General features: G+C 38.2%; 1 protein-coding gene across 2 annotated transcripts in view; it reads left to right on the top strand.

The window, feature by feature from the left end:
- The window catches only part of ERCC6L2 (ERCC excision repair 6 like 2), a 132,862-nt gene that overhangs the window by 83,039 nt on the left and 23,378 nt on the right, over positions 1-26,445 (top strand). Inside the window, exons 14-18 of one of the 2 annotated variants that reach the window (XM_050761828.1) lie at positions 3,568-3,720; positions 7,573-7,653; positions 8,928-10,077; positions 15,394-15,548; positions 19,931-26,395. In XM_050761828.1, coding sequence (XP_050617785.1) covers positions 3,568-3,720; positions 7,573-7,653; positions 8,928-10,077; positions 15,394-15,548; positions 19,931-19,999 — 1,608 coding nt within the window. In that variant the 3' untranslated portion in view covers positions 20,000-26,395. Of the gene's footprint in view, positions 1-3,567; positions 3,721-7,572; positions 7,654-8,927; positions 10,078-15,393; positions 15,549-19,930; positions 26,396-26,445 lie in introns of those variants that run through there. The other variant, XM_050761827.1, reaches the window with a different exon arrangement.

Genomic DNA, 26,445 nt, shown 5'->3' with positions numbered 1-26,445 from the left:
TGATATCTTTTGTTGCATCTGTTGTGATGATGCAATCAGATATTTTATACATTTTAAAAATATAAACATCACTTATACAGCAGCTGTGCTCCTTCAGGTTTGGAGCATTTAAGCAATCTAAAGTTTGGCATTCAGAAAGTCATCTCGTGTGTGTGTGTGTGTGTGTGTGTGTGTGTGTGTAAATGTTATTTAGAAGTGTTTGCAGAAGAATTGCAAGAATAGCAGAAAGAACCCCCAATTAGCTTCACTCAAGTTCCCTATTTGCTGACATTTTACACACCTGCTTTCTCTTTGTCTCAGCTATTGTCTTTATTCTTTTTCTGAGTCATTTGAGAGAGAGTTAGACTTCTCATCAGCATGTATTTCCCCAAAGAAGCAACACTCTAAATTTTCCAGTATGTATTTCCCCAAATAATGTATACGTGTATTTCTAGTATATATTCCCCACTCCAACTTAAATATACATAAAAAACAGTTTTATGCATTCTGAACACTCAGTTGTATATACAGTTCTACAACTCGCTTTCCTCACTCCCCACATTCCTCTCCAAAATGCAGTTATTCACATCAAGAAATTAACATTGATAAAACATCATGCTATAATCCACAGGACCCATTCAATTTCCCCAGCTCTCCCAGCAGTGTCTCTTTTTTCCTTCCTGGTCCAGGATTTCATCAAGGATCATGGCTCCATTTACTGGTGTCTCTTCAGTTTTTTTCAACCTAGAATATTACCCAGGCTTTGTCTTTCAAGACCTTGACAGTTTTAAAGAATAAGGCCTTTGTGTAGGATGTCCTTCAGTCTAGGCCCATTTGATATTTCCTCATGTCCAGACTGAGGCCAAGCAGTATTGGCAGGAATACCACAGACACGATACTGTGCTCTTCTCGTTGCATCAGTCACAAGGCACATGAAGGGTGACTTGCCCTACTAACCTTGATCACAGGTCAAGTTTGTGTCTGCTGAGTTTCTCCACTGCAAAGTTACTATTTTTTTCTTTGTAATTGATGTGTAATTTATGAGGAGATCCTCTGAGACTGCCAGTTTCTCATCAAACCTGCACCCATAACCCTTAGTGTTCATTTGTGATTCCCGCCTGAATCAGCTACCACTGTAATGGTTGTCAGGTGGTGACTTTCTTTTTCCATTATCCTTCTTGGTTGTTCTTTGGAACTCTACCATTAAAAAAAGAGCTTTCCCTTCTATTTAATTTGTGTGGTCTCATGGCTTCTCATTTTAGTAACAGATTACAACACATTGAATATCACTATTTAATGTTGACACTGTCTTATATTTGGCCAGTGGGCACCCATTAGGGTGGCTTGTGTGTCATTTCGACTTGCTCCCATCCTTCTTTTTGCACTTCTTTACTGTGGTAGGCTGAATAATAGTCTCCCAAAGATTGCTCACATCATAATCCCCCAAACCACCTGGGTTATCCAGATGGGCCAGTGTAATCACAAGGGTTTTTTTTATAAGGGTCAGATGTGCACATCTTCATCTCTGCTTTCTCTGACCCTACTGCCTAATAACCCATGGTAAGGAAGCAAAGAGTCAGAGAGAAAAATACGAAGATGCCACACTGCTGGCCTTGAAGTTGGAAGAATGGCCATGAACTTCTTAACATCATAAATGTTCTTTTCTTTTTACTTCTTTCTTTGTCTGTTGTTATGATGAGATCCAAGCATTTTCTCCCTTGTATGGATTTTTCATAAGCTAGAAACTAAGCTACATTTTCTAATTACTAATTTTTCCCCTACCCTCTTGAATTTTAACATGATTTTTTTTTATAGTTAGCCTACAGATGGAAGCACCTGGTTTCCACTTTTACTGGAGCCACTTTAGTGCAAACTAATGTGCTTTTTATAAATTTTGTGATAAAACTTTGCTAGGAAGCTTATAAAGACTCAAATTGAGGCTTACAAATTACCTTGGTGATTATAGTTACAGGTCCTACAGTCTGACATTATCGGTGTTTAAGGTAGTTCAGTAACAAGGGGAAAATCGGTAGGTCCCTGGGCTGTCACTTGCATCAATTGTTATTGTAATTTTGTGCTCCCAAGATTACAGCCCATGTTTCTGGACATTTGGTGTCAAACTGATCAAGTTGGTATATTGATCCATAACTTCTTTAAGTGAAGGTCCCGAGGGTTTTGTTTTAAGAGAGGTGTCTTGAAAGTGAGAAATTAGTTAATAGTATAAATTTTAGATTCAGCCAAACCAAGGTACAAATTCTAGGAATGACACTTAGCTGGCAGCTGTGAGCAAGTCACTTAATTTCTCTAAAATTAAGTTACTTTATTTTTAAAATAGAGAAATTTTAGTTATTTTATTTCTAAAATTGAGATGACATAAAGTTGTAAGGATTAAGTAAGAGTATGGAAATAAAATGCTACACATGTAATAAATATTCAATAAATGGCAGCTGTTATAAACAAAAATTTTAGTTGCCTAGAATCACTTATTACAGTGCAAATGAACTCTGATGATAATCTCAATAGTTAAGCATTTCTCTTTTTTTTTTTTTTTTTTTTGAGACGGAGTCTTTGTCACCCAAACTGGAGTACAATGGCCACCTTGGGTCACTGCGGACTCCACCAGGTTCAAGTGATTCTCCTGCTTCAGCCTCCCGAGTAGCTGGGATTACAGATGCCTACCACCATGCCCAGCTAGTTTTTGTATTTTAGTAGAGAAGGGGTTTCACCAAGTTGGCCAGGTTGGGCTCTAACTCCTGAAATCAAGTGTTCTGCCTGCCTCCACCTCCACCTTCCAAAGTGCTGGGATTACAGGCTTGAGCCATTGCACCCGGCCCTTAAGCATCTTTTTTTACTAATTTCTCCATCAATGGACTCTAGTTATTTTACATTCTGTGAATTCTTTTTTTCTTTCAAGAAATTTTAAAATACTCCTGGGGTTAATCAGATTGTATTTTAATTTTATATATTTATATTACATTTAGTAAAATATCCAGCAATTAGAGAGTGCATATTAATGTTGATACTGAAGTGGTGTTTTTAAATGTTCCATGTCAGTGTTCTTTCTGTATTCAAAATTATGTCAAAGATGCAGTGTTTCTTAAAACAGTGATAGGGCTTTTGCTGTTAGTAGACAATGTAGTCAAGCCACAATTAGTTTGACACCAAGGTGGTTATCATATCATTACTTTAGATTGTAATTTAACTTTAGTGATATAGTAATTACTTCTGCCAGTTTTAGTAGTTCCTGTTATAATAAGAGTTTTAAAAGGAGAAAAGTGAATTCAAATGTATGCTTTTATTATTAAACATTTATGTCAGGTTCTATATTCTATAGAGATGTAATCTTGACTCAGTTGTTAGAAAACAGATAAAATAGGAAATACAAGATCTCTGTTTCAATAATACTGGCCAGATTATTATTATTTCACCATAATGGCAACATCTGCCAGGGAAATTAAAACAAAATTTCCTCCCTCAGGAGATTCTGCCTGCTCCAACTAAAGCTGTGTATATACAGGGAATGCCAGGAAATTCTGACATATTGTTGGAGCAAACACTTCAAAATATCTTGTGTTTTTTCTGTTTTAGCAACTTCACTGCGTGGTGGTTGGAAGTGAAAATGCCAAACGATATTTTGAAGCAGTTCAAGGATCTAAAGAGCATCAAGGAGAGCTTTTTGGGATCCATAACCTCTTCAAACTGAGGTCCCAAGGGTCTTGTCTTACAAGGGACATTCTGGAGGTGTGATCATCTTCTCTAACCTTTTCAATAATATCTTAAATACAGTTTTTCTTCCTCAGGAAATTTGAAATACAATTGCTGTTGCCTTTTCAGAGAAACTTTTGGTTTTCTTTATCAAAAATGCCTTGGAATTTTTACTTGTAGAGAATAAGAGATGAATTATTATACCTCTAAACTAAGGTTTTCCCATGCATAATTACACATAATGCACACACGTGAACGTATATACAGAGCAGTGTGAACTCCAAGGCCGTTTTAAGATGGGCAGAGAGAAGCTTATTGTTTGGAAAACAGCTGCTGAAGTCAGGAACTAAAAAAAGAGGTTTTCCTAAATAAACAAAAATATACAACGTGTTTTGATTGAAAGTTACCAAATACTCCCTGAGATGTACTCTCATGTCTCACGGAGATTTTTTGTTTTCTGTTCCCAATAAAAATTCCACACCAATATTTTAAACTCTCCCTGTTGTGTTCATCCTCAACATACAGATGTTTCTTATTCTTCAAACAAATGTTTTATATCCTTTTTTAAAAAACTCTTTTAAGTTCTTTTATATAGCAGAATACTAAAGATATTAACTATTTTCTAATTGATATTCCTATAGGTATCATAAAATCCTGGAATATTATCTTTTTCAACCTCCTCATGGGATAGATGAGGAAACTGAGTCTTAGAGAACTTCAGGCTATTTCTCTTGACTTCCATGACTTTGTAGTAAAATCTTAATGTACTTAATTTATTCAGTAAGTACCATAAAGACAGTTCAAGGAGCAGTTGGTTCTTGTCCTTGAGGAACTTGAACCATCTTCTCCGGAGGTGGAAGAAAACGTTTACATAATAACCACGTAATGTCAGGAATCGCACGCTGAACAAGTTCAGCAGTACACCATGGATGGCTGGGGGGAGGAAAGTATATATTATTTGAATCCTATAAATATTATTACTATTGTACAACTTCTGATGTAGACTGCTGAGTTTCTATTTTATAGTAATTACATTTGATTCTGAATTCAGTGACCCATTTGAGTCCTGCTTTTTGGGTTCTTTTCCCCTTGCTTTTTAAATACGCTGTTTCTTTTATGAATTTGTTCTTTCCAGTTTCTCTTTTCATGTCAATAACTTTGTTTGCCCTCCAGCTCCCAAACCCAGCTGCTACCTCCATCTCAGAGTACTACTTGACATGCTTATATTCACGTTAAAGTCATTATCTATAGTATTAGCATTACATTATTTATCCTGTTTTCTGTCATATATTATGACATAGTTATCTGTGTTTATCAGAATAACCACCTATTTCTTTGTTAAACAAGTGTTATGTGAGACGTATCAGGATGACAGGTTATTAAGTAGAAAAAGTTCTCTTGTTCATTGTGCCGCTGCACTCCAACCTGGGTAACAGCGCAAGACTCCGACTCAAAAAAAAAGTCTCTTGTTCACTGGTTATTCTAAGAATGTCTTGTTTCACCTTCAGAAGTGTTTATTGATGACAGGACCATCCATGTCTTACATTTTCTTTTTAAAAAATATCTTTAAGTTATTTAATATACCAGAATACTAAGGATATTAACCTATTTTCTAATTGATATTAATAAGGGGTGACAAGGCCATCCATGTCCTACATTTGTCTGGCTAGGCATATCATTGGCACTTGATTATTAAGTTAAATTTTGAATTAAAATTACTCATTTGTCATCATTTAGAATGTAAACTTATTCAGGGTTGGTTAGATTCATGCTGCTTTGGTCCAAAGGTGCTTCTAAATATTATTATTAGCCCCATATAATGGGAGCACATATCATAAAGTAAAAGAAGTATTTCACTTCATGTGAGACATTTTTAATTTTTAAAGGTTGTATAAAATCTGTTTTAAAATGTTTTAAGAAGTAAAAATTTGAATCTTTACACTTACAATCTTATGATTTCTGGGCAGTTTCATTCTGTTTTGCATTGACTTTCCATTATCTATATTATGGTTTCTCTTCAAAGATAGACATTGAGAGTTCATTTTACAAATATTTGTTGAGCATCTGCGAAATGTCAGGTACTGTTCATAGAGCTGGTACATACATAAAAGAACAAAATAGACAAAATGATGCTGTTTACCAGAAGTCTACATTCTATATGGGAAGACAAATGAGAAACAGAATAAATAAGTAAAATACAGAATGTATTATGATAGGTAGATTCTAAGGATAGAAAATAGAACGGGGAAGGGAAATGGAGACTGTCAGGGAAGGGGCATTGCAGTTTTAGATGGGGTAGCCAAGGAAGTCCTCGCTCTGAGGGCTGCATTTGAGTATTCAAAGAGGTGAGGCAGGAAGGTGTGTTTTAGACAGGGGAAACAAATGCAGAGGTCCTGAAGGAGGAACATGCCCCATGTGATCTCACAATGTCAGGGAGGCCAGACTGGTTAGAGTGAGGTAAGCAAGAGAGCAAGAGATGGAGCCAGAGAGATGACAGAGAGCCAGACCATGCAGGAACTTTGACTTTTACTTGAATGAGACAAAAAGCAGTTAGAGGGTTCTGAACAGAAAGATGACATAGTCTGATTTATATTAGCTTGACTTACTATTGAAAACTAGACTATAGAAGTACAAGGACATAAGCAAGAAGCCAGTTAGGAGGATACTACAGTAATCCAGCTGAGAGATGATGTTGGCTTGAGCCAGGGTGATGGTGGCGGGTGGCGTGAGAAGTGGCTTGATGGTGTATATATTATCCAGCTGGCATTGACAGGATTCGCTGATGGGTCAGATACAAGGTATGAGAAAAAGAGAGAAGTTAAGGATGGCTCCAAGGTGTTTGGCCTGAGCAGCTTAAGACTGGAACGGCCATTTATCTATAATAAGGGAGTTTCAGCAGCTTTAAGATTTCTAGTACTGCCACTTTCACCTGTTGTAGCCATTTAGCTTCTGTTACAGAGATAAATGGTAGCCTGGGAGTGAGGCTTCCCATCCCATTGCTGTAATAGCCTCCAGGCATGGAGAGTAAAGGACTTGCAGCAATTCAGAAACCATTTGTCATTCCCTAGAGTTCCATAGGGGAGAGTCTCACTCATTGCCCTGGATACCAAGTGGCTGGAACCATGCCATTAGTATGTCTGTGTATTCTTCAGTTGGGCATTTGTAACTGTAGTGATGATAGTATTATTTCTTCTTGCTCTAGCAACACATACAGCCTTAAAAAGTGAATTGATTTCCTTTTGAGGAGAATTTAATATTCTAGAATCTAGGCCATTAGAACTTCTGCTAAATGATACACCAGAAGCTTTAAAGTCCAAATACTTTCCCAAAGATGTAGCAAGCCTGTTATATAACTGGAATATTGTTTTTCATTTCATAGTAGGATGGACCTTTTTGTTTTGATGCCTCCTATACCTAAGGGATATTTTCAAATGAATATGAACAATAAATATAGTAACAATATAGGCTAGAATATCAAGTTCCCAATATTCAACATTGTGGTGTTTGAAATGTTAACATGTCCTTACCATAATTATTATATGGGAATGGTTGTTACGGATATCATACTGGGTAAATATATAACATTTCTTCACTCTCCCTCTCCCCACTAGTACTTTTAATGAAGTTGGCTGGAAAGTGTTAGTTTTCTGTGTCTGTAAAAGTAAACTTTAAGACAAGAATTAAGAGTATTTTTTAAATGTTTTATAAATGTTTATATATGAGTTTCTTAATTAGCAAGTTGAAAAATAACTTTAAGAATGCTAAAGCAAGCTGCATGCAATGTTTCTTTCTTAACTTCAAGAACAGCATGCCTTGCTATTGCTTATCTGGTTGTGGCTACCCCCTGTGTTGCATGGCTATCTGCATTCTTTCTTACTGACATTATAGAGAGAAGGCCAAGTGGAAGCAGGGATCATGACAGCCACAACGTGGTTGAAAGAGGGACCTCCAGCACACAAACTGGAAATGGTATGTAATGTTTCAGCTTGTAGCCTACAACACCTAGAAAACATGCACTGTGACAATTTTGTTTCTTTTCCTTTTTCCTTCATTTTATAGCCTGTAAAAAAAAAATTAAGAGTCAAGGACACAAAGTCAGAGGACTATGGGTAAAATTAATAATTAAGGCTGATTTAACATTCATATAACAAATTCAGGAGCAATTCAGCCATTTACAGCTAAACTGAATTTTAACTACCCCAAACTGTAAATCCAGTACCATCTAGATAACTAAACCCATCCCAAATAAATAATTTTTGACTAAATGGTAAGTTAAATGGAAAAATCACCACCAATGTGTATTAAAATTATTGAAGCCAAATATTAAAGTTATTCTCTAACTGAAAGCAGATATTTTATTTGATTCCTTAATTTTGTGATCTTTTTAGTAGTTTGCCATCTCATGTACCACCAAATCTTTATTTCATCCTAAGGCCATCTTAAAGGTAAAAAGCATGTGTGGAAGGTTTTTTGTTATTGTTTCTGGTTTTTTCTTGTTTGTTTTTAGAGTCTTAACTGTCAGTTTATACCAGTCCAATGACTTTAAATTGGGGATGAAATTTTTATAAATTTAAAGAAATATATGAATATCAAATATTGGCAAAAGTATTAGCAGATAATACTTTCCCGCAATATTTTACTATTAGAGGCTCAGTTTTAGAAAACTAGGGTATATTTAACTCTGACTAATGTGAAAAAGTTACATATTGAATTTAAATTTGTAGCAAATTTTACTTCAAAATTCTTTATTTCTGGTGATCAAGAGCCTATTGGCCTTTTTAATCAATTAGAACAATTTTCCAGTCGTGAATTCTTTACCTTGTTAACTCCTGTAATCTGTCTTATTCTTAAAGCATGATTAGAAGTATCTGCTAGATGACAGTAAACTCCAGTAATTCTTAAGCAGTAAGTTGTATGCTTTTCACTTTCGAGGCCAGAATTACGTGTCCTTGCATCTTAGAAGCCAAACACTCCACTTTGTGTTTTTTTTCAAAATACTTTGATGATATGGTATTCGAGTTTAAACTGTTTTATTTTGGAACAATATTCAACATGGAAAGAGAAAAGACTACTAGACTATGATATTAAACCCTTTACTAAATGTTTATTAAATGTTGTACTTTTAGAAAACACTAAGTGATACACTTGTACCTAAATTACCTGCCCAAAGTTGATTCCTTTTCACTTGATTCCATATTATATCTTGAGGTTTTCTGATGTTTTTGTCATTGTTTCTTCTGTAGCCTGGAGAGCCTGACTGTCAGGAATGCAGAGGTCCAGAACAAGCTGCAGAGCCACTGACAAAGGAAGTGTGTGATCCCTGCAGCGACTTCAGTGATGAAGAGCCAGTGGGAGCCGCAGGAGTAAAGACTGCCAAAAACAGAGCACCCGATTCAAATAAAGCTTCCAGCTCTCCAGGACAGCTTACCTTACTCCAGTGTGGTTTCTCAAAATTGTTTGAAACAAAATGTAAAGCAGTTGAGGACAGTGATGGAAATACTGCCTCTGATGATGAAAGTTCTGATGAGCAGCCCACATGCCTTTCAACAGAAGCCAAAGATGCTGGTTGTGAGAAAAATCAGGACTCTCTTTGTACTTCAAAATATCAGAAATTAGGTAACATCCTAAATCCAAAAGAAAAGCATATTTTTTATAAAAGTGAGAAGACTTTAGAACAGAGTATTTCTTCTAAGTCTGATGAGAAAAAATTTAAAAATACAGATAAACATTGCATTTTACAGAATGACACAGAATCAGAAGATAGTGATGTCATCTGTCCTACACAACATACAACTGAGAGATTCCCCGACAATAGTATAAGGTTTAAGCCACCCTTGGAGGGTTCTGAGGATTCTGAAACAGAACACTCTGTAAAAACAAGGAATAATGATAATGGTCGAAAGACTGATGACCAAAGAAATGGAATAATTTCAGAAAAGTTAAGTCCTGAGAACACAACCCTGAAATGTATTGTGAAAAGAAAAGGCACCAGCGATATCAGTGATGAATCTGATGACATTGAAATTTCTTCCAAGTCAAGAGTAAGGAAGAGTTCATTGAGGTTTAAGAGAATAAAGGAAACCAAAAAAGAACTTCACAATTCTCCCAAAACAGTGAACAAAACAAACCAAGTATATGCAACAAATGAGGATCATAACTCTCAGTTTATTGATGATTATTCATCCTCAGATGAGAGTTTATCCGTCAGCCACTTCAGTTTCTCTAAACAGAGCCATAGAATAAGAACTGTAAAAGACAGAACCAGTTTTTCTTCAAAATTGCCTAGCCATAATAAGAAAAGTAGCACTGTCATGCCAAGAAAACCAATGAAATGTTCAAATGAGAAAGCTGTCAATCAAGAGCAGTCATATGAATCAATGGATAAATTTTTAGGTAACTAAAGACATTCTGAAAACTTTAAAAAGTATATTTGTTTTATCAAGTAGTCTGTGAGATACTTTGAATTAACTTGTAAAATAGCCCTGAAATCAAGATGCTGCATTGAGGCACAAATAAGGAAGGGTTGGGTAGCAGGATAAATGGGAGACCACATGTAGGTCAAGATAATGTTGCCATCTACCCCAGGACCCCCTCCATGTGCCCCTCTAAATCATAACTCCTCTGCCCCCATAAATACCAATTATTCTAGCTTCTATAATAATTACTTATTTACATTTATATGGTTTTATCACCAAATGTGCATCTCTAGGTGAATTAATCTGTTTTCACACTGCTGATAAAGACATACTTGAGACTGAGAAGAAAAGGGGGTTTAATGGATTCATAGTTCCACATGGCTAGGGAGGCCTCACAATCATGGCGGAAGACAAGGAGGAGCAAGTCATGTCTTAACATGGTTGGTGGCAGGAAAAGAGAGAGAGAGAGCTTGTACAGGGGAACTCCTCTTTATAAAACCATCAGATCTCATGAGACTTACTGTCACGAGAACAGCATGGGAAAGACCTGTCCCCATGATTCAGTTACCTCCCACCAGGTCCCTCCCATGACACATGGGGATTGTGGGAGCTACAATTCAAGATGAGATTTGAGTGGAGACACAGCCAAACCATATCACTAGGTATTATGGTCCAGTCTCATACATTTTTTTAAAATGTTAGGCAGTCTTTTTTAATCTACAGGAATCCTCATCCCTTTCATTGCCTTACAATGTAACTATGGAAGTACCTGGACCATGTCTTACAGAGTTTCCCTCAGTTTGTATTTCGCTAATTGCATCCTCTCCATGCAGTTAAACATGTTCTTCTGTCTTCTATATTGCCTGCAAAAGAGCAGTTGGTTCCTGAGACTGGATCAGACTCAGGTTCAGTTCGTTTGGCAAGATAAAAGTTAGTGTTTAACAAGACTATAGTAGGCACAAAATGTTTATTCTCTCTTTATGATCCTAGCAGCCATTGATGCTTAATACCTATACTTATTTATTCATTCATTCAGAGTAGCAAAATATTTTCTGTTTATCTCCTTTCATTTTCGTTTAATTATTTAGAATGCTTTTGTAAAGAGGTACTTCACTACTTCCCCTCATCTACTATTGCTTACCCAGTGGCCCATCCATATATGAGAGACAGGAAAAATGCTAATTGCTTGCTTTATTTACCAGTTTATAGTATAGTAAAAACTAAATATGTCTATATGCCATAAGAATGACCCATTCTTTTCTTAGTAATTGATTCAAACACATTTAATGGGTCTCAATTCATTGCAATTAATAATATTATTAAGGCTCCATTGTCCTATCTGTGGATAGAAGGGAGACTCTGAAATGAATATTTTGGTTCCTGAAGCCTTTTGGCATGCTGCTAGTCATTTTGGAAGCCTCTTTGTTGTCTAGTCTTAACAAGATGTTCCAGGATCATCTCATCCATTTTCTGTCCCAGACCTACAATCAGTCATTATTCCAAGAAGTCTTGGTTTTCTGTTAGAGAGAAAGTGTGTTTCCAGACCACAGTATGGTGGTAGTAATGATCATTGCTACTGTGGACTTGGTTATTATTTCTGGGCCTTTTCAGTGGCCAGATTGTATATATATCTCTCTCTCTATATATATATATATATAAGATATGTGTATGTATACATATATTTGTGATATATTTTTATATATGTATTTATGTACACATATTTGTGATGATGATAAAATACCTCGAGTTTATATTTACACTTTTTTGTATTGATACTTAATTTGAGCGATAGAGCTCTCATTTGGCCTCTTTATTATGTTTGAATACCAGTTCTACAATATTGATAATTCTGGTTCTCAAGCATATAGGGAATGATTTACTTTTAATGCCCCATTGTTGCTCATTTGCTTTATCCCGTATTACACAAAGAATAAAATAGCAGTACTACCACAGTTTGATTACTGACAACATTTAGGGTTTATCTGTTTTTGCCTCTACTCTCCCTTTTCTTCCATTTTTAAAATGAATATACTATGTCTTTCTTGTCAAAGATATAGACATTGCATTATATACTACCCTTCTCTTAGACTTCACTTGGTCCACAGGTAACTACACATTTCATGCTCCCCATCAGTCCTTAATGTCAGTGCTCCTCACGTCATTCTGGTTGTCTGAATCTGACTGTCTGGTAATTCCTCAAGAAGTGTTCGTGAGAATAATATTCCCTGAGATTCTTGCAATAACAGTTTTGTGCCCTTATACCTGAAAGTCAGTTTTGCTGGATGTAAAATACTTGACTCACATTGTCTTTTCTTGAGCGTCTTAAATATGTAGCTTTGTTTTCTTTTGGCATAAAGTGTGGTATTATGTGTTCTTTTTTTTTCCTTCTCCGTAGGTGCCCAGGGGATTTTTTTTCTTTTCATTATTGTCCAATAATTTTACTAGATTGTGTTTTGATGTTGGTTATCCTGGGTCCATATTCTCATATACACAGTGTTGTTTTCACTTAAATTTTATTTTGGGAAAGACTTGCTTGTACTAGTGTTTTTGGTTACTTTTTCTATTCCTTTGCTTTGGCTTTCTTCTTCAGGGACTCCTATTATTCAGATGTTCAGTCTTCTTTGCCTATCTTCAGTTTTTGTCACATTCTCTCATCTTTTTGATCTGTTCATTTCATTTTGCTTTTTTAAAATGTTGTTTGTTTCTCTTAAGGCTTATCTGTTGTGTTTATTCCCACTTATGTTCCTTCTAGTTTAGTCTTCATTTTTGAAATTAAAAAAAAAAAATTTAAGTCTTTCCTAAGTTCTTATCACTCATTGCTGGGTTCCTCTAATTCTGATTTACGTTGTTGATTCATGTCTTTTTCTGTTTTGTGAGCACATCTTTCTAGCACGTTTTCATTGGAGGGATATTATTCTGCTTGTTCTCTTTTTTCTCACAGTAATTTTTATGAGATTTGACCGTGCTGCTTTTCCCTTGGTCATTTTTATATGAAATTACTTACTCTAAATTTTACAAATGAAGCAGAGCTTAGAAAATCTTTTCTCACTTCACAGAGACCCATATGTTATTTCCATGTAGAGTGCTGCACTGTGTTGGACCTTCCTCTGGCTCTCCCTTGCTTTACACTAGATCTTTTCTTTCCCTCATCCTTGTTCTTCCTATCCTACTTATTTTGATTCTCCCCCAGCAGTTTTTCCTCTTTGTTGGGCCCTGACCTGGGTGGGGGCCCTGGTGGGTCACTTTTGGGAGTTCTAGCAGTTGGCCTGCTTTAGCCCCTCCAGGCCTTCTTACTGTGACCCCCTGCACCCTCTCAGCATTGGAGAGCAGGAAACCTTCCAGATTCAGCTGCTGTTCCCCAGCTGGCCCCTTGTGCTTTCCGGTGAATACCTGTTGGCAGTTCTGGGGTCTCCTGTTTTTAGGTCTGTCGGGCGCCCTGTTGCTTCCTCCTCCTTTCACACAGATACTGAAACCGTGCAGAGTTCATAGCTAGTGGAGATTTTTCCCACCTGCTTGTACTTTAGGTGTCATGAGGGTATCTTGTTACCTAATTTTGATGTAAATGTCCGTGGGCTTTTGGTTTTGCTGTCTGGTTGCTGTCTGTTTCTGTGTACAGATTCAGAGATTCTCCTGCTTCTCTTGTTACCACCCTCTGCCCAGAATCTGTATGGTGATTTTTTTTTTTTTTTTTTTTTTTTTTTTTTTTTTTTGAGATGGAGTCTCGCTCTGCCGCCCAGGCTGGAGTGCAGTGGCCGGATCTCAGCTCACTGCAAGCTCCGCCTCCCGGGTTCCCGCCATTCTCCTGCCTCAGCCTCCCAAGTAGTTGGGACTACAGGCACCCGCCACCGCGCCCGGCTAGTTTTTTGTATTTTTTTTTTTTTAGTAGAGACGGGGTTTCACCGTGTTAGCCAGGATGGTCTCGATCTCCTGACCTCGTGATCCGCCCGTCTCGGCCTCCCAAAGTGCTGGGATTACAGGCTTGAGCCACCGCGCCCGGCCAGTATGGTGATTTTAAGGCGTTGCCTTCACAAATGTCTGACTTATTCCCCCAAAAATTATGTGAAAGAAGCTGAGATACAAGCAAGGATATTTTGCTATAGAAATCTTAATTGTTGTATTTGATTTATGTATAAATCAGGCCTTCTTTGTGGCTATTAGCATTCTCATTTAAGAGTTCATTATTATATATATTTTGGTATCATTGTAAATAAGTACTGAATTATCCTTTGGTTTGTGTGCTACAGTTAGATTTTAGGTTTGAGGAATTATTGCATAAACTGTTTTTTAAATAATCAGCTCAGTTTTTTGTTTGTTTGTTTTTTACTGTGCAAAAGGTGTCAGTAGTTAGTTTAGAACTAATGCTATTTTGAACAATGGATAACATGTGTCATCAAAATTAAGAAACATCTGAGTAAATTTTCTGCTGTGAAGGTTTTGAAATTATGTGCCATATATAGTACCTGGTATTTTGAAGTTTAAGGAGAATGTTACGCTAGTTACTGTCTCATCATATTATTTAACAACGTTTTAAGTTTGCATGATTGGCAATTTCTGGTTGGAGAGGTTCAGTACTGAAACAGCACAAGTGTTGAAGGTCATACCTGAGGTTCATTGCCAGAGCTGTTGGAGGGAGCATTTATAGGCCTTGGTTCTGGCCTTCTCTTTTATGATCACAATTCAAAAATGAATTATAGGTGCCTAGAAGCAAAGCAATAAAAATCATAGCTATTTTTTAAACCTCTTTCAGATAAAAGCCATGAGTTAATTTTTTTCATTTCCTAAAAAGCTCTCATCTTGACATTCTCTGGGCATATGTACAAAAAAGACAAAATACAAACAATAAAACTGAGCAAAGCCAATCAAACGAAACTCCCTAGTCATAAACCCCATGCTCCCATTCCATCAGTGTAATCAAGTACATGTTTAAAGGAACAGAGAAGGTTGGTTTCATTCTTTAAATTAGTGAACAACTTTTTTTTTTTAATTAACAATAAAATTCATAGAGAGGACCTTCCTCAACCATGACTTTTCTCTTGGCCAAAACCTCCATTTCAAGTTTAAAGATTGTTACCTACTATCAGTAGTTCTCATCTCACATTGATGAGAAGGAAAAGGCATTTCCAAGGTAACCTATACTAACATATTTGAACTCTCTCTCTCTTCAATATTTTTCCTAAAGAGTATTGTGGTGTTGATGTTTCTCTTGAGTATTAAAAATAAGAATAATGTGTTTTTGTGGAACCATACTGCTGTATACTGATACATCACTTAAAAAATATCAATTACCTCCTAGATGGCGTTCAGGAAGTGGCTTATATTCACTCAAATCAGAATGTGATTGGATCGAGCAAAGCTGAAAATCACATGAGCCGATGGGCAGCACATGATGTATTTGAGTTGAAGCAGTTTTCCCAGCTGCCTGCTAACATAGCTGTTTGCAGTTCTAAGGTAAGAAAGATATAGGATAGTATCATCTTTAGTTACCTCATTTTTCACAGAAGTTACTCAATAGTATTTTCTCTAAGTATTCCCTCAAAAATAGCTACAAAAACTGTAAGGGACATACAAATAAGTGTAAAAATCAAAACATTTGGGAGCTGTAGTCATTGAAGATGCTTTAGATTAAACAACAAATTTACACCCAAATACCTAGTAATGTTGAGTTGCTTAATAGTTTTCCTCAATAAAAATTGGCCAGTACCCCCAAAATGAAAAGGAATGTGAGGGAATCATGTAGTTCAATCAGAACCAAAACCATTTCTGCTCATATGGAAAAAGGAAAGTATGTGATTAGATTGCTCCACAATTTTTCACCTAAAATGAAGACACACACAGATAACTCGTTTCATATAGAATTTATATTTTTAGCAAAAGGATTTTTATACTGTTAAAAGTCATAAATACTTCCTATGGGCTCTTCCCACTTCAAATTGCTGTTGTGATATTTTTGTTTATGCATAGTCACTTTCTTCAAAGGTTTTTACAAAATATTTTCTTCTGTTTGGCTTATTATTTTCTAAGAGCTAAGTGCCTCAGGAGTAATTTTACTGTCACTTTATGGGCAGGAGTTCAGAATGCGTACTGTATATAATACCAATATTTTGCTTCAACCTAGTGCTATTTTACTTTTAAGAATGAAGGTGGGGGTAGAATTCCTCTGAACTATCAAGGGAATTAATTTATTTGTACCTCACTGGTTTGACAAAGGAATCAAATTAGCTTAACAATAAAACCAGAGTACAAAATGAAATTCAGGACCAGAGAAAATATAAATTAAACTGGAAGTTTAAGACGGGGAGAAAGTTAGAATACAAATTCATAGGACATAACATGTTCTACCCAGATATTGTATAAAGTTAAAAAAGATATTGCTAATTTGATTGAGTTTTCTGGTAGAAAAATCAAAGGAGGTAAGCTGTCTATTTAGTGATACCTCAACTAGTGCATGTGGAAATGTGTGTGGGCAGTTTGGGTGGTCACAATGACTGAGTGTCTGACTGGCATTAATGTCTGGAAGCCAGGGATTCCAAATGGCTCTCCTGGACAGAGGACTGGGTTGAGGGGGCAATGGGGAGGCACTCCCACATGCAAAGAATTGTTCTGCCCAAAATGCCACAACACCCTGCTGAGAAAGGCTGAGTGAAATGTTTGTCCTTAAGGAAGAAAAAAAACAAAAAACAAAAAAGCAGTGGTTCTAGGAGAAGCAAAGCTTTTCCTAGCACTCACTTTGAAGGAAATTTGTCACTTGGGGTTTTTTGGGGACCACAGAACGATATAGTAAACAGCCAGTTGTCTTATAATAGCCCTAGAATAAATCTAATAACGGACTTTGAAAGGCTATCCTTTCTAGCCTTTTTCAATGTAGTCCATAGGCCCAATGCCAAACTACAACTTGTGAAAGCATTCTTTCATGACCCAAATATGCTGCTTTTTATACTCGTCTTCTCATTTGATCCAGGAATGTACCGTCTCTCAACCAACACTTTAAACAGCATTTCTACAGTTTGATTGCCTTGTATGTGCCGTCTGAAAAAGGCAGGCCGAATTATGTTGGGTTTTCCAGAAACTTGCTTTGTTAGGATAAAGAGTATGTCAGAATCTTTTAAACAGATAGCTAATTTTTTATTAGGATTTTTTTTTAACTGTGCCCTTTTTTAAAACCTTCTCCTTCTACATACAAACAAATTTTAATGTGAAATGTCAGATAATTTGGCAAACCGCTGTAGTGGATGTTAATGAAATAACTGGATACTGGTCGTTAGCTTATCTAAATATTTATTAGAGAAGAAATTTACAAGCATATAATTTCTCCAACAATTGACCTAAGAAGCAACCTGCTTCTTAAGCAAAGTTATAAAAATAAAATGCTGGAAACACAGTTTGCCTGTGAGCTCTTACAGTCCAAATATTTTTGAGGTGGACAACACAATCTCGTTAGAAACCTTGTCTCTTTACAGTGATTTTCAGAGGGAGGGGCATCTCTTGCTAGGAAACGAATTGGAATACCTACTCCCTGGGTGTTATAATATACCCTTGGAGGCTGTCTATCTCCCTCATCACACATACACCAACTTAGTAAACCTTTTCAGAGAAGATAAAGAAATTAGTTGTTTAATGACTACATTGTGGTGAAGTTTTAAAGCCACTAAATGGGAGGTCCATTCCCATGGCGCCCTTGCTAGCAGCCCAAGCACAGTCTACAGAAACACTCATTTCAGTGGCTGACTTCAGTCAGTAATTGATACAGCAAAATTTCATTCTAACATTTCAAAGCTGTCTCACAGAATTTCTGAGAAGAAAAGTTCCCAATCACTGATTTCATCATATCGCGTCATTATTACTTCAACACCTTTAATGAGGAAATCATTGAAACACACTCATCATCTTTGGCTAGAGAGACGTACGTTACTCAGAGGTTTTGCAGCTGGTGTGGCAGTGGGTGGCAATAGTGAATTTACAGTTTTGAAAAAAAAAGCTACGAGAAGAAAAGAGAATAAACAAAGGGAAAGGGAAATGAAGCAAGAACAAAAGAGACTCAATCATAGTGTTAGAAAATACCTGCAAACTTCTTGATCCTGAAGTCTCCAAAAAGCTCAGACCTCCCAGCGATAGTACAGTATCTTTCATCTGGGGCTCAGTCTAGAATCTTTTCGGTGACTGGTAATTCCTCTGAGTGCTTCATGTCTGTCATCAAAGTTTTATTAAAGAGCTTTACTTGTGTTTGAAAAGATTGTGTGTGCATGCATGTGTGTCTGTAGCCAGTTGCAGACATGTTGTCTCAGTAAGAAAATAAATCCTATTTGTTTTATGAAATCAGTACACAAGTAACAGTTGCCACAGTATACCAGTATTCCAACTTCAAAAGAGTACTGTAGAGTCTGAATCAGAACCTTTCACTAGATTGCAAGGGAATATACTAAAATGAAAACTTCTAAAAGAGAAGTAATAAACACCGTAATGCTAGATAAGATCCTATGGTCTTTCAGAGTTTTTCATGTATAGTAATTATTTGATGTACAGTAATTATTAATAACCAAAATGACAAAAACTGTGAATCTACTCTTCAAATTCAACCATGGATCTTAAAAAGGAGTAGAATGTACTCTAGAGTTCGTCTGTTATTTTGCTGTATGGAAGTATGTCGCGGAGCTGAACTGTACCTGTTTGTGATGTGATGCCCCCTTTTCTCAGTCAACTGCACGTTTTCAACTTAAGTTTGCATAAAATTTTCTGAAAAGAAATGTACAAAGACAGCCTTCAATTAAGGATTAATCACTATGGCAACTGAGATGTGGTGACTGAAGGGGGAGGATGTATTCTCCCCTCAGTTTCCTGCCAGCTGTCATAGTCAACCTCTGCTGCCTGAATCCAAGCCAAAATATCGACTGTGACCAACTCTAAGAAACTATATCTGTATTTTTATAAATTGGTACAAGTATCAGACTATAAAAGAAGACTTAATCCCTTGAATTGGATGACAGACACTTGGCACTCTTGTGAGTGTTTGACAGAGAAATAACGGGTCGCTTTGTAGTAAAACCTGGATTAATAGTAAGCCCCTCTTTATGTTATTGCAGTGTGGTGTAAATGAGAGAACTAAGCGTGCTGTCAGCCCGGGGCGGGAGGTAGCGTGGGGAAGTGTCTTTTATATAACCAGTGCAGGTTTAAGCACTGTTCAGAATACTGTAAATACAAAATATTGTGTTAGTAAGAACTTCTCTTTCTTGTATTTGTATTAGATTGGCATTCTGTAGATTACTTAAAGAAAGGATTTCTGTGAGCTACGGTGGGTTTGATTGCAGTATGTTTATACAGCTTTTGGAGTCAGCTAGGAGGGATGGACTGTTTACAGTGAGCAGACTTTGGGGAGATAGAGCATTCCATTATCCTGTTTTTCAGGATAATGAATGGCATGATGATTTAAAGTAATTGTTCACAAATGGCTGGTTTACAAAGTAGTCCAGTAAGCAAGGTTTACGGTTTCAGCATGTAACTCTTACTGGGTGGGATAGTTCATGGTCTTAATCATTTCTCTTTTTGTAGCTAGACATTAATTTTATGGCACTTGTATCAGAAAGTTACCCTTTCAAATAATTTTAGTAGAAATCAAGATTTTAAAATGTGTGTGTGTGTGTGTGTGTGTATGAAATTATGTGACTGGTATTGACATGAAAAAGGCTTTTGTGTTTCTACACCTAGAAGTAGGATTGGTTGTAGATAGCTTTCTGATTCGGAAGATAATATGTCATTTGAATAGAAAATACCTGCTACTTAGAGGAAGGAGAATCCAGTTTTTAAACTATAAACATAGAGACCTATTCCCCTGCTAGCTGGAGGCTACAAGAAGCTGTAGCATCTTTCCGCACAATGATGATACCAGGATTCATGGACTAATGTAACTGATGAGCTGATGTGTGCAAAACACATTCAACACCTTGCAAGAAAGGCATTGAAATTATTCAAAAAATGTAATTTTTTATTATTGTAATTATGATTATTGCTTACCAATGGGGTGATGTGTAAATAAGTCTCTACAATAACCTGCTATTTGCTTCTCTGGTTCCTTGTTTAAAATTCTTTGTCACCTGTGTCTGCTGATTGAACTCCTACCCCTTGTATCACCTGTGACAGCTCTCCCCCAACTCATCTCCAAAGCAATATAAGTTTTTCCTCATTCTTCTCTTTACTTGTGTGTGTTTATCTGCTATAGCAGTTATCTCATTGTATTGTGCAATACTAGATGAATATGTACAAGATGCTTTTGAGTGCAGGAAATAGAATAACCATCAAACATTGGGCTATATAGTAAGTCACTAAACTAATTCAAATAACAGCAGGTCTGGAAGGAGGCGTTTTCCAGTGTGACAGCCCCATGACACTATAGTGTCACTAAACTAATTCAAATAACAGCAGGTCTGGAAGGAGGCGTTTTCCAGTGTGACAGCCCCATGACACCACAGGGATTCAGGCTCTTTCATTTTCTGCCCCGCTATCTTTAGTAAATTAACTTTCAGTCCTTAGGTCTTTTGCCTCATGTTGCCAGATGACTATTGCAACTCAAGAACTCATTTCCTCAAACAAATCTATTCTGAGGATAGGGAAGTGTAATTGTTTTCATATATATCTCTCTCCTATTGTATTTATTTATTTATTTATTTTGAGACAAGAGTCTTGCTGTCACCCAGGCCGGTGTGCAGTGATGCAATCTCTGCTCACTGCAACCTCTGCCTCCCAAATTCTAGTGATTCTCCTGCCTCAGCCTCCTGAGTAGCTGGGACTACAGGCACATATCAGCACAACTGGCTGATTTTTGTATTTTTAGTAGAGAAGGAGTTTTGCCATATTGCTGAGACTGGTCTCAAACTCCCGACTCAGGTGATCCACCCACCTCGGCCTCCCAAAGTGCTGGGATTACAGGCATAATCCACCATGCCCAGCCTTATCTCTCTCCTTTTGTCGGGTGTATTAGTCCATTTTCACATTGCTGATAAAGACATACCAGAGACTGGGTAATTTATAAAGAAAAAGATTTAATGGACTCACAGTTCCACATGGCTGGGAGGCCTCACAATCATGGTGGAAGGTGAAAGTCATGCCTTACATGGCAGCAGGCAAAAAGAAAAATGAGAGCCAAGAGGAAGGGACAACCCCTTATTAAACCATCACATCTCGTGAGACTTACTCACTGCCATGAGAACAGTATGAGAGAAACCACCCCTATGATTCTATTATCTCCCACTGGGTCCTTCCCACAACACAGGAGAATTATGGGAGCTACAATTCAAGATGAGATTTGGGTGGGGACACAGCCAAACCCTATCATTCTGCCTCTGGCCCCTCCCAAATCCCATGTTCTCACATTTGAAAACCAATCATGCCTTCCCAACAGTCCTCCAAAGTCTTAACTCATTCCAGCATTAACTCAGATGTCCACAGTCCAAAGACTCATTTGAGACAAGGCAAGTCCTTTCTGCCTATGAGCCTGTAAAATGAAAAGCAAGTTAGTTAGTTTCTAGATACAATGGATGGTCAGGAATTGGATAAATACACACATTCCAAATGGGAGAAAGTTGGCCAAAACAAAGGTGCTAAAGGCCCCATGCAAGTCCAGAATCCAGTAGGGCAGTCAAATCTTAAAGCTCCAAAATGATCTCCCAGGACTCCATGTCTCAACATCCAGGTCACACTGATACAAGAGGTGGGTTCCCATCGTCTTGAGCAGCTCTGCCCCTGTGGTTTTGCAGGGTACAGCCTCTCTCATGACTGCTTCCATGGGCTGGCATTGAGTGGCTGTGGCTTTTCCAGGTGCACAATGGATGCTGTCAGTGGATCTACCATTCTGGGGCCTGGAGGATGGTGGCCCTCTTCTCACACCTCCACTAGGCAGTGCTCTATTGGGAACTCTGTGTGGGGGCTCCAACCCCACATTTCCCTTCTGCACTGCCCTAGCAGAGGTTCTCCATGAGAGCCCCACCCCTGCAGCAAATGTCTGCCTGGACATCCAAGGGTTTCCATCCATCCTCTAAAATCTAGGTGGAGGTTCCCAAACCTCCATTCTTGACTTCTTTGCACCCGTAGGCTCAACACCACATGGAAGCTGCCAAGGCTTGGGACTTGCACCCTCTGAAGCCATGGCACAAGCTGTACCTTGGCCCCTTTTAGCTGTGGCTAGAGTGGCTAGGACACAGGATACCAAGCCTCTACCATTTTTCTATGAAACCATTTTTTTCTTCCTGGGCCTCAGGGCTTGTGATGGGAGGGGCTGCCGCAAAGGTCTTTGATGTGCCCTGGAGACATTTTCCTTCTCAAAGAGGTTCTATAAATGAAAATGTGAATAATTATTCTAATTTGTTAGTATGAGCATAACTCTTTTGTGGTGAGTTGGCATTAGATAAGACAAATATGTCTGAACTGGAATTTGTGATATTTTGCAAATTATCTGATGAAGATAATACACCTTTAACTAGGATCTGCTCTCACAGTTTTTACAGCAAGATGGTAAGTTGATGTTTTATTTTAGAGATGTCAGCCATCTGGTTAGCCACATTACTTAGTATCAGTCAAATTTCAGTTAATCTATAAACAAGTCTCATGACTAGCATTACCTGCTTCAAAGTGGATTGGAAAACCATATCCCAGTATTTCATTTGCTATGTAAGGCTATTTTGTTGCAGGTGAAATAATTGAATGCCTTAACAGCAAGGACTTTTTATCTTGTTTAGAAAACTTGTTTGGCAAATGTCCTCCAGAAATTAAGTTTTCTTTGTCATTGAGTTGGGGGAAAAATAACCCTGTTGCTCCTCTGTTCTCACCTCACAACAATCAACACACAAGATTTCTGTGACCAGCTCTGTGGGGGATTCTCCCTTACACCAGCGAGCAGTCAATTCTGTAGCAGATGCCAGCTGGGTGTCCTCCGATTCCGTTCCAGTACTATCTGCCTGGATACAGTATCAGATCCAACAGGTTGAACACTCAGTCCCACAGACTGCCCGCAGCTTGTCACTCAAAAGACCCAGTTTGTTTTACCTGCGCTTCTAACCAAGCAGCTGTAAATCAGGGTTCCCACAGTCCGCTCCCGGGGCTTGTTTAATTTGCCAGAGCAGCTCACAGAACTCAAGGAAATACTTAGGGTTACCATTTTATTAGGATAGAGATGAAGAGCTGCGTAGGGTGAGGTATGGGAAGAGGTGCAGAGCTTCCACACTCAGTCCTGAGTTCTCCGCCCTCTGAGAATGTCCACCTTCTCAGCTATCCAGATGTTCTCAAAATCCAGTACTTTGGGGTTTTTATGGAGGCTTCGTTACATAGGTATGGTTGATTCAATCAGTTGTACCTATGTAATGGTTATGATGGTTAAGCCACTGGTGATCAGCATAACCGTCAGCCCCTGTTCCTTCTCTGGAGGTTGGGGGTGGGGCTGACAGTCCCAACCCTCTGACCCTGCCTTGATCTTTCAGGTGACCAGCCCCATCCTGAAGCTCCCTAGGGGGCTGCCAGCCACCAGCCAACTCATTAGCATAGAAAAGCACATCACTGTATTTCAAGGATTTTAGGAGCTGTATGCCAGGAAACTGGGACAGAGACCAAATGTCTGTTTCACAATATCACAGTCATATTTGTGTAAGTTTATAGTCATCCAGCAAGCATTTATTGAGAGCCTATAGGGCATGACTCAGGACTTAGTACAATAAAAATACATGGTTGCTCTCTGGATTACAGGAGTGTGATCTAGTTAAATAGATAAGACCTAAACAATCAAAATAATTTCAAACAGTACAGGGGGCCCTACCTATTCAAAGAGATCCCCTAGATTTCATTGTATTTCTCTGATGGGTGAAATGAGGATCTTTGGCCTATGTGCAGCATTATTTGGTTTGGTATGTTGTATGAGATGACATAAAATCTTAAATCAAGGTACATTCCATTTTATAATAAAGCTGCCAAATGAGAAATCAAAGCAATAATGCAAGAAAAGAGTATGCAAGGGAAGTCTTGTGAAGCTGTACCTTCGAGCATAGGTAGGACAGTGTTGGGCAAGGAACTAGGTTCTGAGGAGATCTGGAGCCAGAAATGTGATGATGTGTTTGGCAGCTAGTGAGAAGACAGGACTGACCAGGCAGACTTACATTGGACCACAGAGAGCAGTAAGGTACATAGGGGGTTAAGAAAAAGTCATGAAGAGCCTTTCATTTAGGGCAATAATCAATAAATGTTAAACTGATCTGAACAGACTGAGATGTTAGGCTTTATACTCTGACAGGTTAATTTTCAAGATATGCCAAATACCTAATCATTCCACAGTGAAGAAGGCCAGGAGCCAGGCTGGAGCAGGTTGATGTAATGATTATTCTAGACAAAGACTATTCTATTTTCACTGAACAGGTGGGGGACCATTTCATGTGTGTTGATATAAAGCTGGGTGAAGCCCAGACCTACTCATGATTATCATGATCAAACTTGCCAACATGGAGGTATCAAGTATGTGTTGAATGAAGACTTTCCAGTTTATTAGAGACTGACAGTTGTCAAAGTGTGGTCCGTGGACCCTAAGATAGCCCCAAGACTCAGGGGGGTCCACCTTTTCACTTGTTGACATTTGTACTAATGATTCAAAAGCAATGTTGGGGAGCCGGCTGGCAGATTAGTATGAACAGGCAGTGGCCCTTAATTGTAGTAGTGAGACAAGATAGCTCCCTTGACCCCCTTCACGGGCGGGAACTGGAGTGGCTCATTTCACTTAGCTCGCCGCTGGCCACTCCTTGTAGGAGGGAGTGTACAGGTGAGCAAGCAGGTATGGGAATAGGAGCGAACAAACGCTGCAACCTACGAGTCGCTCCTCTCTGGTGGGAGCAGGCTCTGTGCAGGCCCTGCAGCAGCATCCAAGCATATTAAAGAACCAGCGGTCTTTAAGCTCTGCCATCTGGGGACAGCTAAGTGCCACCCAGCTCAGTGGAGGGTCAGGGTGGCAGCCCCTGCCCTCTTGGCACTTGGGTTCTTGACCGGTGTCCAGGAAGAATCAGGTCATATGAACTGTTTGAAAGGTGATGCCTGCGGAAGACTTTGTTGAGCACTGAGCGGCTCTCAGCAGAGAGGGAGGCTGGAAAGGGGATGGGAAGGTGATCTTTCTCCTGAAGCCTGGCTGTCTCCGACCAGGCCCCTCTCCAAGCTCCAAGCTGCACCGGCTGAAGTTAGCTGCATCTGTCCGTAGTCTCCGATGCCCAGTTGCTTCCCTGCTTGCCGCTCAGCTGCTAGTGTTGCTCTGCCAGCTAAGTCTTTTATGGGCTCAGGATAGGGGCAGGGGCAAGCCAAAAAGGCAACGTTTGGGTAGAAAAACGGGGTCAGCTGTTTCCATGTAGGGCCACAGATCCAGGCTGGGCTTAAGGGTGGAGTTTAGATGGGAGCCCAGTCCTTCTGTATCACTAGTAGTTAATGGATTTTTTACCACCACATTGTTGCAGGAAAAGAAAACTACTTTCTGTTATGAATATCTTCGAGGAAGCAGCAAAATTAATTTTAGCAAATCTCAACCCTTTACAAGCCCATCTTTTTTGTATTCTGTATGATGAAATGGGAAGTATGCATAGAGCACTTGAATGATTGTTTGAGTTGCACATTGAACTGGCTGCTTTTTTGTGGAACACCATTTGGAAGAATGACTGACAGACGGGTTATTCAGACGTGGGTATTTGGCACTTCCTCGAAAAAATGAACTTATTGACCATGTCACTTCAAGGAAAATAATGGACAGTACTTGTTGCCAGTGATAAAATTCAAGCTTTCAAGTGAAAGTTAAAATACTGCAAAGCTTGTGTCTACTACCATAGCATTGACATCTTCCCAATACTTGTTTTTTCTGATAATAACAAAAGTGATTTTCTAATGTGGTACAATTAAATATGTCCATGTTTTGAAGATCTGCATAACTCTATTAATCAGTATTTTCTAAATGACCAGTGAATGATACTAAAAATCACACATAGGGAAAAGATTTACCAAAGTTCAAGATACACCAATGAATTTTAACAATGTAAACATTTTACTGAAAGGTTTCAGATTTTTAATGAAATTAACCTTGAGTTTTGGTATCGTGTCAAAAAAGAAAATCCATAATTATCTGAAAAGACTATTAAAATATTTTTCCCTTTTCTAACTGCACGTCTGTATGAGACCAATTTTCTTCATAAGCTTCATCCAAAACAACGTGTCACAACAGATTGAATGTAGAAACAGGAGAATTCAGCTGTCTTTTATTAAGCCAAATATTAAAGACATTTGTAAAAATGTAAAACATAGCCACGGGCCGGGCGCGGTGGCTCAAGCCTGTAATCCCAGCACTTTGGGA

The sequence above is a fragment of the Macaca thibetana genome, chromosome 15 (assembly GCF_024542745.1).
Source record: "Macaca thibetana thibetana isolate TM-01 chromosome 15, ASM2454274v1, whole genome shotgun sequence".
Taxonomy (NCBI): Eukaryota; Metazoa; Chordata; class Mammalia; order Primates; family Cercopithecidae; genus Macaca; species Macaca thibetana.
The sequence above is the reverse complement of the archived record's forward strand: the minus strand, read 5'-3'. Positions and strand labels throughout refer to the sequence as shown.